The following is a 17,634-nucleotide window of genomic DNA, read 5'->3' on the forward strand; positions in this document are numbered from 1 at the left end:
GACATAAATCGTTTAGTTCTGTGCCTTTTATTGAGAAATTTCATTCAGACATCACGCATGAGTTGTTAAGAGTGCCGCACAGCGTTGTTTCAGTGAATACCCATTTGAGGTTTAGCGGTACTTCTCAGAGAGAGCCAGGGCCAGGTTGTTAAAGAACTTGTCGACTGACACGTGAACCTCAGGGGTGAAGTCTGCAGGGAAGAGCATGGCGATGACCACAATGACATTGTGTGACAGGATCTAAAGGGTAAACAGGACAGGATAAACAGAAACAAGTTACCATAAATGCTGCAGTACAGTGCTTTTTTTTATGTTGTGCTGTGGCGCTGTCCTACCTTGAAGTTGGCCGGGTCAATACGCAGCTTAAAGGCATGGAGTTCGCTCAGGGCGGCCAGTCCTCCCACAAGGTCGTCTATTTTTGAAACGGCTTCGCCGACGGCACCCATGATAGTCTTTCCGTGTTTCTTCACGGGACCAGAGCCAGGGCTCAAATCAGCCCAGTGAGAGAAATAGGTCTTGGTCTGAGGGTAGACGGTCAGCATTCTGAGAGAAAAAAATATTAGTTATTAATGTTTTACACATTTTATGTTATTATAGATTAATCAAAATAATCTAATAAGCTTTTATACAGTTCTGTCAGTCAGTAATCCTAATTCAAACAGTAAAAACATAGGTGAGCTTTACCTGGCGAGGGCTTCAGCACCAATTTCATCGGCCTTGGGGCTGATCTTAGCCCAGATGGCCTTAACAACAGCCTTGTCCTTATCAGAGAGACTCATCGCTGCGTCTTCTTTTTCTCAAGTGAGGTTTCTTCAGAAAAAGCTGTTGGGGAACACGGGATTTGTCCCACTTTTTATATAAAACTAAAGAAGGGCACACCCATGAAATCGGTCCAAACCACACCTCTTCGGCGCATTTCTGCTGATCTCCAGCTTCTGGTGTCCAATCAAAAACGTGCCAATTTTCTGCATCTTGTTTAATTGAGATAAGTTTTATTACACATACCTCACGTATGCTTTAATCATGCTATGCACATTTAATGTGTGCAACAATTAAACACATGAACAATCCAAGTAAAAGTTAAGTTTAATTTCAATTAATCACAGTTTTCAATTTGTTTGAAATGAAGCCATTAAGAATCATTAACAAAATGTAAGTATAGGTATTGGAAACTTTCATGTTTTCCAACAATAATTTTCCATCAACTTATTATTATTATTATTATTATTATGGTTGGAAAGCATAACGTATTGTTTAACTTTGTTCTAACAAAACATATGTTGGCATAAGAAATTGCATGATAAACATGGGCACGACCAAATTATTAAAAAATGGCTCATGTTTAAGACTTTTTTTTTCAAAACAGCTTTTTGGATGGGGTCCGATCAGTGATGTCCAAAGCATGCGTCATCTTCTCAGAGAGATTATCCAATAAGACTTTGCATCTTTTTTGGGCGGAGACATTACACATCAATAAAATGCACCCCGGTTTCTGAATTTCTGCTAGTGATTCCTACTGGACTTTAAGCAAGCACCTAAGGACATCCTAAAGCGTAAACATGGTTGAGTGGACAGATGCCGAGCGCACAGCCATCCTTGGCCTGTGGGGAAAGCTCAATATCGATGAAATCGGACCTCAGGCCCTATCCAGGTATCGCCTCATTACTTTGTAGAAAGTTTGTCTTTGTGTTAGATGACGCCAACTTTATGCACTTTACTTAATGGCGCTCTTAATGCTTCTGTTTTTGAAGATGTCTGATCGTGTACCCCTGGACTCAGAGATATTTCGCCACATTTGGCAACCTGTCAAGCCCCGCTGCGATCATGGGTAACCCCAAAGTGGCCGCTCACGGAAAGACTGTGATGGGAGGTCTCGAGAGAGCCATCAAGAACATGGACAACATCAAGAACACCTATGCCGCCCTCAGTGTAATGCACTCTGAGAAACTGCATGTGGATCCCGACAACTTCAAGGTACGTCTGCATTAACTGAATGATGTAAATACGTAAAAACCGCCGTGCTCTTAAATTGGTTTATTGGGAACCCGCAGCCTAACTGATCTCTTGTTCTGCAGCTTCTCGCTGACTGCATCACCGTTTGCGCTGCCATGAAGTTCGGCCAGGCTGGTTTCAATGCTGATGTCCAGGAGGCCTGGCAGAAGTTTCTGGCTGTGGTCGTTTCCGCTCTGTGCAGACAGTACCACTAGTCTCATTGCCAATAAACGCCAGGTGTGTTGGAGAAGATCACACCGCACAGAGCTGTTCAAACAAAGATTTAACTCTTTTACAAGATCAATAAAATAATGTTAAAAGCATCTCACTGTTGTTTGCTTTTATTTGTCACACAAAATATACCAACTTTTTAATTATGATCAACATTATAAACTCTTTAAAATGTTTTTGATGGCAACTTCTTCTGAATGAAGAATCTTCTCAAAATACCATTTTTTTTTCCTGTATGGATTTCTTAACTGCTATAGTGGAGTTTTATCGACAAGCTTAATAATGCGTCATCAGCTGAAAGTAAGCCAATTAAAGACAGTTGTGATAGATTTGCAGATTGTGGGTGTTAACGGCTTGAATTCATTGATAAAAGAAATTAAATTTATCACAGCCTCAGTGGCTACAGCATGCTTTCAAAATAAGCAGACACTCTACTTTTTTGAAAAACATCAGAAGAGGGCTTTTGATTGTTATAAGAAATTAAAACCAACAGCTTCTTCCAGTTTGGGGCCAAATTATGTCAACCTGTCTGCCAAACACATTTTGTTACAGCCTTCAAAATTCCAAATATACAAAGTTCAAACTGAACCGTTTCGGACTGACATGTCGAGCAGTAAGTCTACTTAATCTTAATACGTTTTATTTATTTAATAGATTAATAAATGACAATCTACACTGGCACCAGCCCCTCAGCAAATAAAGATATTAAAATGTAGTTTTCTTTTTGTGGCATTTAGACAAATAGCACTAACTCTGCCCAGTGCATTTTTACAATTTACAAAATTTGCATAGCGCTTGTTAATTTCACATTTTACACAATTAATAAGGAAATAAAGTTCAAAGTTCAAACAATGAGACGTCAAAAATAACCTGAAGTTCAAAAAGCATTTTAGAATTATTGTGTGGAAAAGATGTCTTCAACTGAAGCATTTATAGGAAGAGGGGACGGTTGCAACACGTTTTGGTTTTATAAACCTTCGGTGTGTTGCAAAGCAAACTTTGTATTGCATTATTCCAGCTACCTTTTTCTCACTGCTGTATAAGCCCTACATGAATAGGTAAAGTCAAAGCTGACCTCATAACAAAACATGGTTGCAACGGTCCAAAGGGTTTGCAACATTGATAAATAATAATAATAATAATAATAATAATAATAATAATAATAATAATAATAATAATAATAATAATAATAATATAGACATGAAATTCTAAATTATAATAAATACATCTAAAACTTTCAAATAATAAATTTTGCTTAATTAGGCAGGCCTACTACAATGCATCTGAAACACAAAATGTGTTTACATCCAATTCAATGCACTACTAGTGTGCTTAAATGTTATTCATGGAAATCTTTTGTAGAATTGTTTTCTATTATGGTGGTTTACAAGCAAATGTTTGACGTCCTTGTATTTCAAAATGCTTAAAACTCATACTTAACCGTGTCTTTTGACATTAAAAGTTTGACAGGTTTTCTGTGAGGGGTTGGGTTAAGGGGTAGAGGAAAGGAAGGCCATAAGCTGTTTTACTGTATAAAAACATTACATCTTCCCAATACAACTTGTGTGTGTAAAATTGAAAAATCATATGAAAGTTTGCTAAATTGAATGTTTGTTGTCACACACAGGTACTGACAGCCCTATGCATTGTTTAAAACTCATCCATTTAGCAGACTTGATCTATACATACAACAGACAATTTATCACAAAAAGGCGATCATTACAAGTACAAAGTTTCAGACATTAGAAATGTTAACAATACATGCCAGAATAGGCAGTGATTAAGGAAACGGGCAATAGACAGATTTAGGTTTGCGATATTAAGAGGTATAGAGGTATGAGGTTTGGGTAATGCTCCACCATAATTTATTTTGCCCCTGACAATAAATAAAGCATGCATATCATCAATTAAATTTAGACTAGCCACTAAATAAAAAAAACATTTTGCACAATCTGAAAATATGAAATAGACAGTACAATCAAATGGAGCATAGCCGCATGAGCAATAATCAAGTCACGGCAATAAGCTATTTCATTGCGATCGAGACCAGAAGCAGGGAAGCGACCGCGCTGTTACTGATCGCCATACTTTATAATATCTTAATTGTAATAGGGAAAATACATACATCTTCGCTTAATATTTGGGCGCTCTTAAAGTATACAAATTAAAATATTACGTATTTATATTTTTACTATTAGTTTAATTGACTTGCTTCAGTTTTTAATACCTGTTGCAGCCTATTAATATTTTACCACATGAAAAAAATACTATAGTAATTTACAGTATAGTTTTTTCGAACTTTATAAGTACCGAGTGTGGTAATGCAGCCCATTTTGTCAGAAAAAAAATAAACACAAAAACACACTTCTGATTATTTTAGATTTTATTAAATGGATCAGATATTTTTGTCCTCATTATTTAAAGTGAATTTGCACATAAACCAGAGAGTTTTGAGATTATCTGTATTTATCAGCAAGAGCAGCAGACAGAGCTGCGAGGAACTTGTCCACAGCCACGTGTACTTCTGCGGTGAAGTCAGCGGGGAAATGAACTGCAAGTGTCACGAGGATGTTATGGGACAAAATCTGGAAGAAAAAAAAGAATAACGTAAATTTTCATCTTGGACCATTTACAAATCTCTACATTTAATTTAACTTAGCCGAGTTTCATCACTTGAACTGGGTGCCAGATTTCAACACCCACTCACGTGAAAGGATTGAAACACTACAAATAGCACATTAGTCTCTAATCTCACCTTGAAGTTTCCAGGGTCTACGCGGAGTTTGGTGGCATGGAGATCACTCAAGGAGCTCAATGCGCCAAGAAGATCGTCTATTTTTCCCACAGCATCGGTGATTGCACCCATCACAATTTTGCCATGTTTCTTCACTTGAGCAGATCCGAGAGAGTGATCAGGCCAATGAGCAAAATATATTTTAGTTTGTGGGTAGACAATAAGCATTCTGCAAGGAAGAGAATAATTGTTCACACATTGGCAAAACCATTCATTATTGATTTGAATGCGTTTTTAAATTCAAATAATGAATTAAAATTAACTTCTTACCGCCCCATAGCTTCTTGTCCTATGGAATCTGCCTGACTGGCGATTTTCCCCCAGAAGTCCTTGATCACGGCTTTATCCTTAGCTGTCAGACTCATTTTTTAACACTTCCACGTGGTATTACAAGAGAAGAGTATTAGATGTAGAAAACGAGTCTTTTTATAACTGGAATTGATGACACACCCAACATTACCAGCTCCACCTTTCAGACTTCAGCCAACAATTACTGAGGATTTTAGTTCACAGAATAACAAATAAAAATAACAGAACAGAACAAATAACAGAAATTACCTCGTACTGTCGAAAATTTATTTACTCAAGCATTACGTCAAGTTTTATAAAAGAAAAGCAGTAAAACGTTTATTGAATATATTTGAATGTTTTACGCACCAACAATTTATTTGAACAATTTACTTTTTTATGTTTAGTTTGCAACTGTTAAGTTTCTTTGGCGATGCCTTTATGAGGAATCATTTTGTTTACATAAGAACCTTTCGATTTTTCAAAAGAACCTTACAATTTTTCAAATAACCATTCTTGACTCCACTCATTTGTTAATTTTCTATTTTTGAAAAATGTTTTGTGCATTTCAGAGGTTCCACGAATATTAAAAGTTCATTAACCACTGATGCCAATAAATGACCATTCAGGGTCATGTAAGGACAGCAGGTGGGACCTAAAGGGTGGGACAAGTCAAAAAGAACAGGACGTACATAGTTATCACTTTGAAGAAATTAAGAATACTTTGAAATGGGAGGAACGGGTGTGAGTGTCCAGATAAAGCAAAAAGAGTTGGCACTGGTTCAATAAAAAATTTATTTGCTTCTTGCTTGTTTAATTTCACGTTCGTTTCATAAATATAAAAAAGAAGCATCCGAGTATTCTCGGTTGTCATTTACATTGCTCATATACGACGTGGCAGTTTTTGTTGTATACACTGGTTGATAGGCTGTCTTATATGGTTTAATTCACAAGTTTGTATTTGGACAAAATCATAACATAAAGCACTGATTGTTTTCTTGACAAAAACATTGCGTACCTACCATTTGTGATTGAATTTGTATATTATATGGTACATAAAATGGGTTCCTGCAAATCTAAATTACAGTAGCTTCTCAAAATGTAACGATCAGATCCTAGTGTGAATTTGCCACGCCATAATAACCAATCAGCGCCTCAGGGCGTAGAGTGCGAGTATAAATAAAGTCGCACGTGTCTTTGCTCAGCATTCACGCTTGAAGAAAAATTGATAACCACGATGGTGCAGTGGTCAGATTCCGAGCGCAAAACTATTGCGAGTGTCTGGGACAAAATCAACATCGATGAAATCGGACCCCAGACCCTGGCAAGGTAATGTAATATGCATCACACATCGTTTAATGTATTTGGAAAAGACTTTGCATGTATGCATTTCAATTGTTTCGTGTGAAAGGGTGCTGGTTGTATATCCCTGGACTCAGAGGTATTTCGGCGCATTTGGAGATCTATCCTGTGCATCTGCAATCATGGGCAACCCCAAGGTTTCAGAACACGGCAAAACTGTGCTCAAAGCGTTGGAGAAAGCTGTCAAGAACGTGGATAACATCAAAACCACTTACGCCCAACTCAGTCAGCTGCACTGCGAGAAACTCAACGTCGATCCAGACAACTTCAAGGTACATGTTACTTTTTTGTTTTCAGTGGGACAATTTTAATATAAAACTATACATACGGTGGCCTAATATAAGCTCTTTTTTATTCACGCAGCTTTTGGCGGACTGCCTGAGTATTGTCATCGCGACTAATTTTGGACCCGCTTTCAACCCCGCCGTCCAGTCAACCTGGCAGAAACTTTTGTCTGTAGTTGTGGCTGCTCTCACAAGCCGCTACTTCTGAAGTCCTGTGCTCGACATCTGGGTCTCAATTCAATGATTCAATGCTTTAATCAGTAGAAATAGACAAATAAAGCAATCAATCAAGGTGTGGCTTCTGAGTCGTTTTATTTATCGTGCATTAGAAAAGATAGTGCATAGTTTTCCAAAATAAAGAAAACATCGTCATGAAACTGAAAAATGTCATATAATATTACTCAGAATATTTATTCTGCCAAGAAATAAAAACACATTGGTCATCAAAGGTAAAATGTTGTTTTTATAGACGGTGAATTAATTAAATTACTTTGGTTCAACTCAAACTCAAAATCCAAGTAAAACTGTACTTTGGACAAAACTACAATAAATACATAGGCTGTGCTATTTTATTTTCATTCAAGTAAACTACCTGGTAGTGCTTTCAGTTAACTATAAATATCATGCAAGATGGTAATCAAACTCACACCAGAAATACATAAAAACCGAAAAGTACATAAGCAGTCTTGTTTCATGGTCACCTGACACGAAAACTGCTGGTTTAAAGTAAAAATACAACTTTGGGAAAAAGTAATGCATTTATTTTTTCCAAGCTGTTTCGTTTTTTGCTTTAAGGCAAGTTGAATAAACTAAAAAATTTCACTTAATCCAATATAATAATGCACTTTGGAAGAAAGACACACAGTAGTTTCACTTTTTTCAGTTAATAATGTTGTTGCAGGAAAGTTAATATTATGCTTTTAAATAATTAATAATTTCACATTCAGTGAAATACCAGCAAATATTTTGTTGTTTTTTATTGTTGTTAAAAATCGTACTTTATTTGTCAAGCTATTTGATACTGTGCAAACGTCTTGCCACTATTTTCACCAAAAAGGTTTAAAGTTGTTGTTTTTTCTATTTTTCTGTAGCATGTCAGTTTGAAATATTAATTTACATTTTCAAACATTCTTTTTGTAATTAATTGTAATTGCAGTGAAATTATTGTCTGCACAAGGAGTCTGACAACAGCTAATTGCTCCTCAGAGATCTGGGGTGTGTTTTCCAAACAACGACGTAACTCGCGGCTGAAATATCATAGTACGATGTATTGTATGGAAAAAGAACGATGTAGTGATGAGTGTTTCTCAAAACCTGTCGTTTGCCTGTCGCAGATCTATTGAACCACGTTAGTTATAACGTAAAACGCCCATAATGATGCTCTAAACGGGGTGGAGTAACTACTTCTCTAGAACCGCATAATTTATTTGTGCAAATTATATTGTTTACGCGCATTACAAAAAATATCTAATATTAGTTTTTTTAAATATTAGTTTTATATTTATTTTGACATTAAAAGTTTGACTTAGGTTTCCTCTGAGGGGTTGGGTTAAGGGGTTAGGGAAAAGTAAGGCCATAAGCGGTTTTACTGTATAAAAACATTACATATTCCCAATACAACTTGTGTGAGTAAAAATGAAAAATCATATGAAAGTTTGCTAAATTGGATGTTTCTTGTCACACACAGGTACTGACAGCCCTATGCATTGTTTAAAACTCATCCATTTAGCAGACGCTTTTAATCAAAGCAACTTGTAATAATGATCCATACAACATATGATTCATCACAAAGAGGCGATCATCACAAGAAGTACAAAGTTTCAGACATCAGAAATGTTAACAATATATCCAAGCCAGATTAAGGAAACGGGCAACAGACAGATTTAGGCCTGCGATATTAAGGAAGGGTATGGAGTATGGTTTGGGTAACGCTCCCCCATAATTTATTTTGCCCCTGACAATAAATAAAGCATGCATATCATCAATTAAATTTAGACTAGCCACTAAATAATAAAATAAAAACATTTTGCACAATCTGAAAATATGAAATAGACAGTATAATCAAATGGAGCATAGTCGCATGAGCAATAATCAAGACAATGCAGAATAACTGCAATCGAGACCAGAAGTAGGGAAGCGGCCGCGCTGTTACTGATCGCCATATATTTATTATAATGGAGAAAATACATACATCTTCGCTTAATATTTGGGTGCTCTTAAAGTATACGAATTAAAATATTTCATATTAATATTTTTACTATTTGTTTAATTGACTTGCTTAAGTGTCTAATACCTTTTGTAGCCTATTAATATTTTCCCACATAAAAAAAAATACTATAGTAATTTACAGTATAGTGTTTTCGAACTTTATAAGTACCCTATTTGGTAAGTGTGGTTATGCAGGCCAATTTGTCGGAAAAAAATTAAACACAAAAACACACTTCTGATTATTTTAGATTTTATTAAATGGATCAGATATTTTTGTCCTCATTATTTAAAGTGAATTTGGACATAAACCAGAGAGTTTTGAGTTTATCTGTATTTATCAGCAAGAGCAGCAGACAGAGCCGCGAGGAACTTGTCCACAGACACGTGTACTTCTGGGGTGAAGTCAGTGGGGAAATGAACTGCAAGTGTCACGAGGATGTTATGGGACAAAATCTGGAAGAAAAAATAAGAATAACGTACATTTTCATCTTGAACCATTTACAAATCTCTACATTTAATTTAACTTAGCCGAGTTTCACTTCTTGAACTGGGTGTCAGATTTCAACACCCACTCACGTGAAAGGATTGAAACACTACAAACAGCACATTACCAAGTCTCTAATCTCACCTTGAAGTTTCCAGGGTCTACGCGGAGTTTGGTGGCATGGAGATCACTCAAGGAGCTCAATGCGCCAAGAAGATCGTCTATTTTTCCCACAGCATCGGTGATTGCACCCATCACAATTTTGCCATGTTTCTTCACTTGAGCAGATCCGAGAGAGTGATCAGGCCAATGAGCAAAATATATTTTAGTTTGTGGGTAGACAATAAGCATTCTGCAAGGAGGAGAATAATTGTTTATACATTGGCAAAACCATTCATTATTGATTTGAATGCGTTTTTAAATTCAAATAATGAATTAAAATTAACTTCTTACCGCCCCATAGCTTCTTGTCCTATGGAATCTGCTTGACTGGCGATTTTCCCCCAGAAGCCCTTGATCACGGCTTTATCCTTAGCTGTCAGACTCATTTTTATTACTTCCACGTGGTATTACAAGAGAAGAGTATTAAATGTAGAAAACGAGTCTTTTTATAACGGGAATTGATGACACACCCAACATTACCAGCTCCACCTTTCAGACTTCAGCCAACAATTTCTGAGGATTTTAGTTCACCGTGTCTATGTGTGTGTGTGTGTGTGTGTGTGTGTGTGTGTTTGTTTTTATTACATGGTGGGGACCTCAGCATGTTAGCACACTCACAAAGTGGGGACCAAAAACATAGTGGGGACCGTACGCCTGGTCCCCACTATGTTTTGCCTTTAAAAGACTCAGGGGGCGTTGCTGATATGCCTAGTGCTGTTTTTTTCATTGATCCCCACCTTGACCAATCACCTGATTTGAGTGTGTGAGTGTGTGTCGGCGCACTGCTCTATAGCGCCCCTGTAGTCGGATGGCGGTACTGCACCCTCACACACACTTGGCGCAATATACACACTCTAGCTATTGCACATGCGCAGATCTCCTGAATAAATCCGACTTTAATTAAATTAATTAAGGTTCATCAAATTAATCGAGGTTTGCGGGTAAGTTAGAATGTTTTTCATCATCATAATGTAATAAAATCGGTTATATGACGAATATTTCTGTTGCATACTTTTGACAGTTATCAGGTAAAGTTACATGTTTTAACTAATTTCCTGGGTGTTTTAATCGATGTTGTTTCAAATTACGTATTAATAAAACATTGATAAGACACAAACTACAGTTCGGTATGTAATTTAACTTGTTTACACGAGTAAAAGTTACTCGCGCTAATGTGCTAACGTGCTAACTGCCCGGTGCTGCGTGAATCAGAGGCCGGAGTGAAGTGCGTGAGCCGCGGCCGGACGGTCACCACGCCCCGGTCGGCTAAATGGATCGACGGAGGATAAAATCATTAAAAGATGCGGAGAAACACATCACCAGCTCCACTGACAAGACCCATTCACTGGAAACCGATTATATAGAAGGTTACTAAGGTATGTTTTCATAGTTTTTGTATCGTACTTTTTAAGTGGTTAAATGTACAATTGCTTTGCAAAAATCCAAGCCTTTTTAAACATTTAATCCTCAAATAACACTATTATATACTATTTATACGTTACTGTAGTAATATAGAGGTTATAATTAAAATGTGGAGCCATCTGGTCCTAGAAATATACTTAATTTATTCTATGATGTTTAGAAAAGTTTTATTTAAGATGAATAATTATAATAAACTCCAATCAAGTGTAAAACATACATAAAAGTACATAAATGTACATTGTGTGTGCGTGTTTCATTTACTTATTTATTTACTGTCACCTGGTAGCCCTTTACAATGAAAGATTGAATTAGTTAATGCTAGTTAATGCATTTACTAACATGAACAACGAATAATACTTTTATTACAGTATTTGTTCATGTCTGTTAAGTTTAGTTAATGGAAATAAAGTTGTTCATTATTAGTTGAACACGCACAGCATTAACTACTGGTAACAAGCATGAATTTAGATTTTAACAATGCATTAGTAAATGTTGAACTATGATTAATAAATGCTGAACATGCATTGTTCATTATTAGGTCATGTTAGTAAGTACATAAACTAATGAAACCTGACTGTAAAGTGTGACCTGTAAACGATTAAAGTGGAAAGTTCATTAAAATTGTCCTAAGAAAAAAGAACAGGTGTTCAATAGTATTAGAACAACTTTGAGGAAAGGTTCTGATCCACTTCAAAAGGTTCTGTATTATAATTCACACACTGAGAGAGGATGCTAATGTGAGGTTTTTGTCATTTTTGAGCGCTATATGTTTCATTAATATCTTTTAGATCAGTGTTTGCATTGTGCACATTTATTAAAGGAGGTTTTGTGGTTGAGTACAGATGATAGAGCTTGTGGAAGCAGAGCATAGATGAGATATTAATCAAAATACTGTATTTATGTTTGACTTTAAATGGTAAAACAAGAAGAGGTGGTTAAGTGTTTTCCCCCTTCAAATGTACATGTATATATTATAATCATTGTGTTTGTATTCATGTCATAGTTTAGCTTTTTATTATTGCTATGAGAGAGCATAATTAAATATGTTATTTGCTTTTTTCTCTTAGTTTTGCGGCATTGATGCCGCTCGTGGCGGGACCCTCGGCCGGCTGGTGAATGATGACTATCTGCACCCAAACTGCACTGTCAATAAGATTGTTGTTCAGAGAAAAACCTCACTTGTGCCTTTTTGCAATCAGGGACATTTTCCCTGGAGAGGAAATAACTTTTGACTATGGCGCATGTGATTGGCCTTGGAGAAAGGTTTGACATTTTTACCACCTAATACATTAATCTTCAATACATTCAGCAAAGCTAAAAGTTTTGTATTGTTAATATAGATTAAGGGTAAATCTGTTAAAAAATATAGAGTTTGCATTATCCATAAGAGATAATGAAATCAATCTCTTAATAACTTCTTCTTGCCTTAATGAGTAAAAAAAAAAGTTCAAATAATTGGATAATGCTTTACTTTTAAGGGGTGTTCATAAGACTGCCGTGAAACCTTTATAGTCATGACATGACCTGTATAACAAAGCTGTTTTTTTAATAGCTTTCATTGAAGGATAACCATATGACTGCAGAAGAGAACTGCTCCCACAACTCTCTGATGAGGTATGGTTATTAGTATTATTATTAGTTGAAGTAGTTGTTGTTGTTGTTGTAGTAGTGCATTTAATTGTAATTATTTAACTTAATCAAAATATAGCAATGAAACAGAGAGTGTGTCCTAATTGGTGAACTTATGCACTAGTGTAACATTGTGGGGACCAGAGGCATGTTAGAGAAGCTGTGAAACACACTTAGTCCTGAATACACACACTGTAAGGTCTGACATAGTGGGGACCGGGACCCTTGAGTACTGCTGTCTAATTAATTGTTTTTCATTTTCAGCTTTTATTGAAGAATGACCAAATGACAGAACTGCTCTGCTCCAGTAGGAGTCCAACAACTCTCTGATGAGGTATGGTTATTGTTGTTATTGTTGTTGTTGTTATTATTATTATTATTATTATTATTATTATTATTATTAGTAGTAGTAGTAGTAGTAGTAGTAGTAGTAGTAGTAGTAGTAGTCGTTGTTGTTGTAGTAGTGCTTTTAATTGTAATTATTTAACTTAATCAAACTATAGCAATGGAACAGAGTGTGTGTCCTAATTGGTGAACTTATGCACTAGTGTAACATTGTGGGGACCAGAGGCATGTTAGAGAAGCTGTAAAACACACTTAGTCCTGAATACACACACTGTAAGGTCTGACATAGTGGGGACCGGGACCCTTGAGTACTGCTGTCTAATTAATTGTTTTTTATATTCAGCTGTTATTGAAGGATGACCAAATGACAGAAAGAGAGAACTGCTCTGCTCCAGTAGGAGTCCCACAACTCTCTGATGAGGTATGGTTATTATTGTTGTTGTTGTTTTTGTTGTTATTATTAGTATTATTATTAGTAGTAGTAGTAGTAGTAGTAGTAGTGCTTTTAATTGTAATTATTTAACTTAATCAAAATATAAAAATGAAACAGAGTGTGTGTCCCCTAATTGGTGAATGTATGCATTAGTGTAACATTGTGGGGACCAGAGGCATGTTAGAGAAGCTGTGAAACACACTTAGTCCTGAATACACACACAGTGAGGTCTGACATAGTGGGGACCGGGACCCTTGAGTACTGCTGTCTAACTAATTGTTTTTTATATTCAGCTTTTATTGAAGAATGACCATATGACACAAGAGAGAAGTACTCTGCTCCAGTAGGAGTCCAACAACTCTCTGATGAGGTATGGTTATTGTTGTTGTTGTTGTTATTAGTAGTAGTAGTAGTAGTAGTAGTAGTAGTAGAAGTAGTAGTAGTAGTAGTTTTTGTTGTTGTTGTAGTAGTGCTTTTAATTGTAATTAAATAACTTAATCAAAATATAGAAATGAAACCCTGTGTGTCCCCTAATTTATGAACGTATGCACTAGTGTAACATTGTGGGGACCAGAGGCATGTTAGAGAAGCTGTAAAACACACTTAGTCCTGAATACACACACAGTAAGGTCTGACATAGTGGGGACCGGGACCCTTGAGTACTGCTGTCTAATTAATTGTTTTTTATATTCAGCTTTTATTGAAGAATGACCAAATGACAGAACTGCTCTGCTCCAGTAGGAGTCCCACAACTCTCTGATGAGGTATGGTTATTGTTGTTATTGTTGTTGTTGTTATTATTATTATTATTATTATTATTATTAGTAGTAGTAGTAGTAGTAGTAGTAGTAGTAGTAGAAGTAGTAGTAGTAGTAGTTTTTGTTGTTGTTGTAGTAGTGCTTTTAATTGTAATTAAATAACTTAATCAAAATATAGAAATGAAACCCTGTGTGTCCCCTAATTTATGAACGTATGCACTAGTGTAACATTGTGGGGACCAGAGGCATGTTAGAGAAGCTGTAAAACACACTTAGTCCTGAATACACACACAGTGAGGTCTGACATAGTGGGAACCGGGACCCTTGAGTACTGCGGTCTAATTAATTGTTTTTTATATTCAGCTTTTATTGAAGAATGACTATATGACACAAGAGAACTGCTTTGCTCCAGTAGGAGTCCAACAACTCTCTGATAAGGGATGGTTATTATAAAAATAAAAAATAATAATTATTATTATTATTAGTATTATTAATATTATTATTAGTTGAAGTATTGTATTTAATTGTAACTAAATAACTTAATCAAAATATAGAAATGAACGAGTCTGTGTCCGCTAATTTGTGAATGTATGCACTAGTGTAACATTGTGGGGACCAGAGGCATGTTAGAGATGCTGTGTTAAACACTTAGTCCTGAATACACACACTGTAAGGTCTGACATAGTGGGGACCAGCGGTTCATTCTTCGTACATGTATTACTCAGTTAGCTGGATTTGGTTATTAACACTTTGACACGATTCGTGATAGATTCATTCTTCAAAACTCATCCGAGCAACAGGTCTTGAGCTCAAACCTTTTCTGGAGCAGCAGCTTATTTCACATAAACAGGATTAGATCGGGTCATTTCTAGAAAAGGTGATACTGAAAGTATGTACCGAATGCTGTTTTTTTTTTTTTTTTTTTACAGTAGTAACTGGGAAAAATAGTAAAATGGGTATAAAATAATTATATATACGAATTGTGTGTGTATGTATATATATATATATATATATATATATATATATATATATAAGAGAAGAAAAGAACTGCTCTGTTCCCACAACTCTCAGTTTTTCTGGGACTTGAAAACAGACGCTTGGCAGATTTGAGACATTTTTATTTGCAAACATATATCACATTGTTTTAAATTATGTATTTTTGTGTGGGTTTTTACATTCAGAGAAAGTTACAGTGGATCGTGTTTTTGGAGAAGGTGAAGTCCAGTCTAAAAGGTAAAAATATTATTTATTTTTCTGATCTGAATATTTCTTGTTTCAGAATGTTTATTTTTATCATGATATGTATGAGCTGTGTTTGAAAACTATTTTTAAACTATCATCACACGCTTTTACCCATTTAAAAAGAACAACACAAAATCAAATTAATAGCATTTTGGTAAGCTTTATGCAGAGAAGTCAACTCTCAGACTTGATTTTTACTTTCAGAGTCCCCTCAAGTATCATCACCATGGTACAGTGTCTGTGAAGATAGTGAAGCAGACCCAGCATTCACAAAAAAAAGAGAGGTGTGATCATTTAAGCTAATTTGTGACTGACTTGTGTTATTGTAAAAGTCCAAATGCACAAGCTCATTTACATAACATGCAGGGTAAAACAGGGCAGGAGCACATTACTTGTATAATGATTTCAGTACAGTTGCACTTGATGTCCCATTTCATGTTAGTTAAACAATATTGCTAAATACTTTGGAAAAATATACTAATTGCATATCTGGTTACACTTTATTTTAATAGTTCACTTTACTACTACTACTACTACTACTACAACTACTACTACTACCTACAAGTAACTGCAACTACTTGTCAACTAACAGCCATTAGACTGTCTGTTAGAATCAACACTGCTAATGCTCTACTAAATTCATATGAGAGTTAGTCATATTGTACTAATTTTGACCCTAACCTAACAGTCTGCTATACTATTTACTGAGACCAATGAGAGTCAGTTTTATTGAGCTAACCTTAACCTAACTGTCAGCTAATACTCTACACTCTAAAAATTATAGATAAATAAATAAGTAGTAATTAGTAAATTAGCAGTTTTCCATATGTTGTGATTCATGTTTTTATGAAATCAGTTTATTTCTGCTTTTGAATTGCATTATGGGATCTTGATCTTTCCTCCAACAATTTTTAATCTTGAAAAGTAAAAAAAAAGTGGCTTTTTGTTTGGGTTGGTTTTGTATATTATGCTACAGAAACCTTGTAATACACTGCCAGTACGTTTCTGTAAGTCTAAAGACTTATTTCTCTATATATTATTTCTTATACATTATATTATTCCAAACTACTAAAATGTCAATAAAAGTCACTTTGTTAAACTGTAGAGTTGAATTTTCAACATTAGAAGTCCAGAGAGCAGAGATTAACATCCCATAATGCAATTCGCCACCGCAAATAAACAAAAAGCACTTGTAAACCACAAAATACAGAAACTGGTAATAAACAGATGTTTTACAGTGTAGTGTTTGAGCTAAACTTAAACTAACAGTCTGCTAATACTCTACTGATAATCAGATGAGCGTTAGTCTTACTGAACATAAGACTAACGCTTACTGAAGTATTTTTTTAAGCTCCATCCTAAGTATTTTTAACAAAAGGCAAACATATTTTTCTAGCATTTTCTAGCACAATATTCAATAAACATTACAGCACATGTTGTAAAAATGACTGAACATTTATGTAACTAAAACCACTTTTATATATTTTTACCACCCATAGGTCCCATAAGGAGAAGACCCTGGAGCAAACAGGAAGTACATGCTGTGGTGAAAGCTGAACCATTAGTTCTAAAAACCAGAGATTGGTCAGATTTGGATTTTTATATTAAAAACTGAATCTTGTCTCTTTAAAGAGAAATCTGGGTAACACTTTTATAGTAACTACACACTATAAATCATTTGTTTAGCACTAACTCTACATTAATAGACTTTAGTAAGCAGTTTATAAATACAGCTACAAATGCTGTGTTCTTGACTTGACTTAATTGTATTTTCATGCTTTGTTACTGATTTATTTTTCATTACTAAATTAAGTATTGCATTATTTACAAACCATTTGTATAAAATGGTACTTGGTGGTTTTTAAGATCACTCAGAATGAGTTAGTAAATGATTAATAAACTATTCAAATTTGTACATGTTATTATTCAGGCATATTGTATGTTAACAGATGCTTTATTAACACAACTTCATGCAGTTTTGTGACCTAATCTAGTAAGGA

At 35.3% G+C, this 17,634-nt stretch overlaps 5 protein-coding genes and 1 long non-coding RNA gene across 6 annotated transcripts; 3 read left to right on the forward strand and 3 right to left on the reverse strand.

The window, feature by feature from the left end:
* Positions 1–11: 11 nt before the first annotated feature.
* Positions 12–841, reverse strand: LOC130221533 (hemoglobin subunit alpha). The gene is made up of 3 exons (XM_056454058.1): positions 685–841; positions 336–543; positions 12–240 (listed from the first exon to the last, which is right to left on the reverse strand). The coding sequence occupies exons 1-3, from the start codon at positions 777–779 to the stop codon at positions 112–114; spliced, it is 432 nt and encodes a 143-aa protein (XP_056310033.1). The 5' UTR covers positions 780–841; the 3' UTR covers positions 12–111.
* Positions 842–1,492: 651 nt separating this feature from the next.
* Positions 1,493–2,315, forward strand: ba1l (ba1 globin, like). The gene is made up of 3 exons (XM_056454059.1): positions 1,493–1,651; positions 1,752–1,974; positions 2,076–2,315. The coding sequence occupies exons 1-3, from the start codon at positions 1,560–1,562 to the stop codon at positions 2,205–2,207; spliced, it is 447 nt and encodes a 148-aa protein (XP_056310034.1). The 5' UTR covers positions 1,493–1,559; the 3' UTR covers positions 2,208–2,315.
* A 2,273-nt stretch (positions 2,316–4,588) lies between these two features.
* Positions 4,589–5,425, reverse strand: hbaa2 (hemoglobin, alpha adult 2). Its single transcript, XM_056452005.1, has 3 exons — positions 5,288–5,425; positions 4,979–5,186; positions 4,589–4,808 (listed from the first exon to the last, which is right to left on the reverse strand). The coding sequence occupies exons 1-3, from the start codon at positions 5,380–5,382 to the stop codon at positions 4,680–4,682; spliced, it is 432 nt and encodes a 143-aa protein (XP_056307980.1). The 5' UTR covers positions 5,383–5,425; the 3' UTR covers positions 4,589–4,679.
* A 1,074-nt stretch (positions 5,426–6,499) lies between these two features.
* On the forward strand, positions 6,500–7,242 carry LOC130221535 (hemoglobin cathodic subunit beta-like). Its single transcript, XM_056454060.1, has 3 exons — positions 6,500–6,634; positions 6,717–6,939; positions 7,031–7,242. Exons 1-3 carry the CDS (start codon positions 6,543–6,545, stop codon positions 7,157–7,159), a joined length of 444 nt encoding a protein of 147 aa, XP_056310035.1. The 5' UTR covers positions 6,500–6,542; the 3' UTR covers positions 7,160–7,242.
* A 2,150-nt stretch (positions 7,243–9,392) lies between these two features.
* Positions 9,393–10,239, reverse strand: LOC130221536 (hemoglobin subunit alpha-like). The gene is made up of 3 exons (XM_056454061.1): positions 10,097–10,239; positions 9,788–9,995; positions 9,393–9,612 (listed from the first exon to the last, which is right to left on the reverse strand). The coding sequence occupies exons 1-3, from the start codon at positions 10,189–10,191 to the stop codon at positions 9,484–9,486; spliced, it is 432 nt and encodes a 143-aa protein (XP_056310036.1). The 5' UTR covers positions 10,192–10,239; the 3' UTR covers positions 9,393–9,483.
* Positions 10,240–10,345: 106 nt separating this feature from the next.
* Positions 10,346–17,404, forward strand: LOC130221537 (uncharacterized). Its single transcript, XR_008836284.1, has 8 exons — positions 10,346–11,181; positions 12,295–12,490; positions 12,780–12,841; positions 13,545–13,622; positions 13,928–14,004; positions 15,574–15,625; positions 15,839–15,918; positions 17,134–17,404. It is a non-coding gene; the product is annotated as an uncharacterized LOC130221537 (long non-coding RNA).
* Positions 17,405–17,634: the final 230 nt, after the last annotated feature.

The sequence above is a fragment of the Danio aesculapii genome, chromosome 3 (genome assembly GCF_903798145.1).
Source record: "Danio aesculapii chromosome 3, fDanAes4.1, whole genome shotgun sequence".
NCBI lineage: Eukaryota > Metazoa > Chordata > Actinopteri > Cypriniformes > Danionidae > Danio > Danio aesculapii.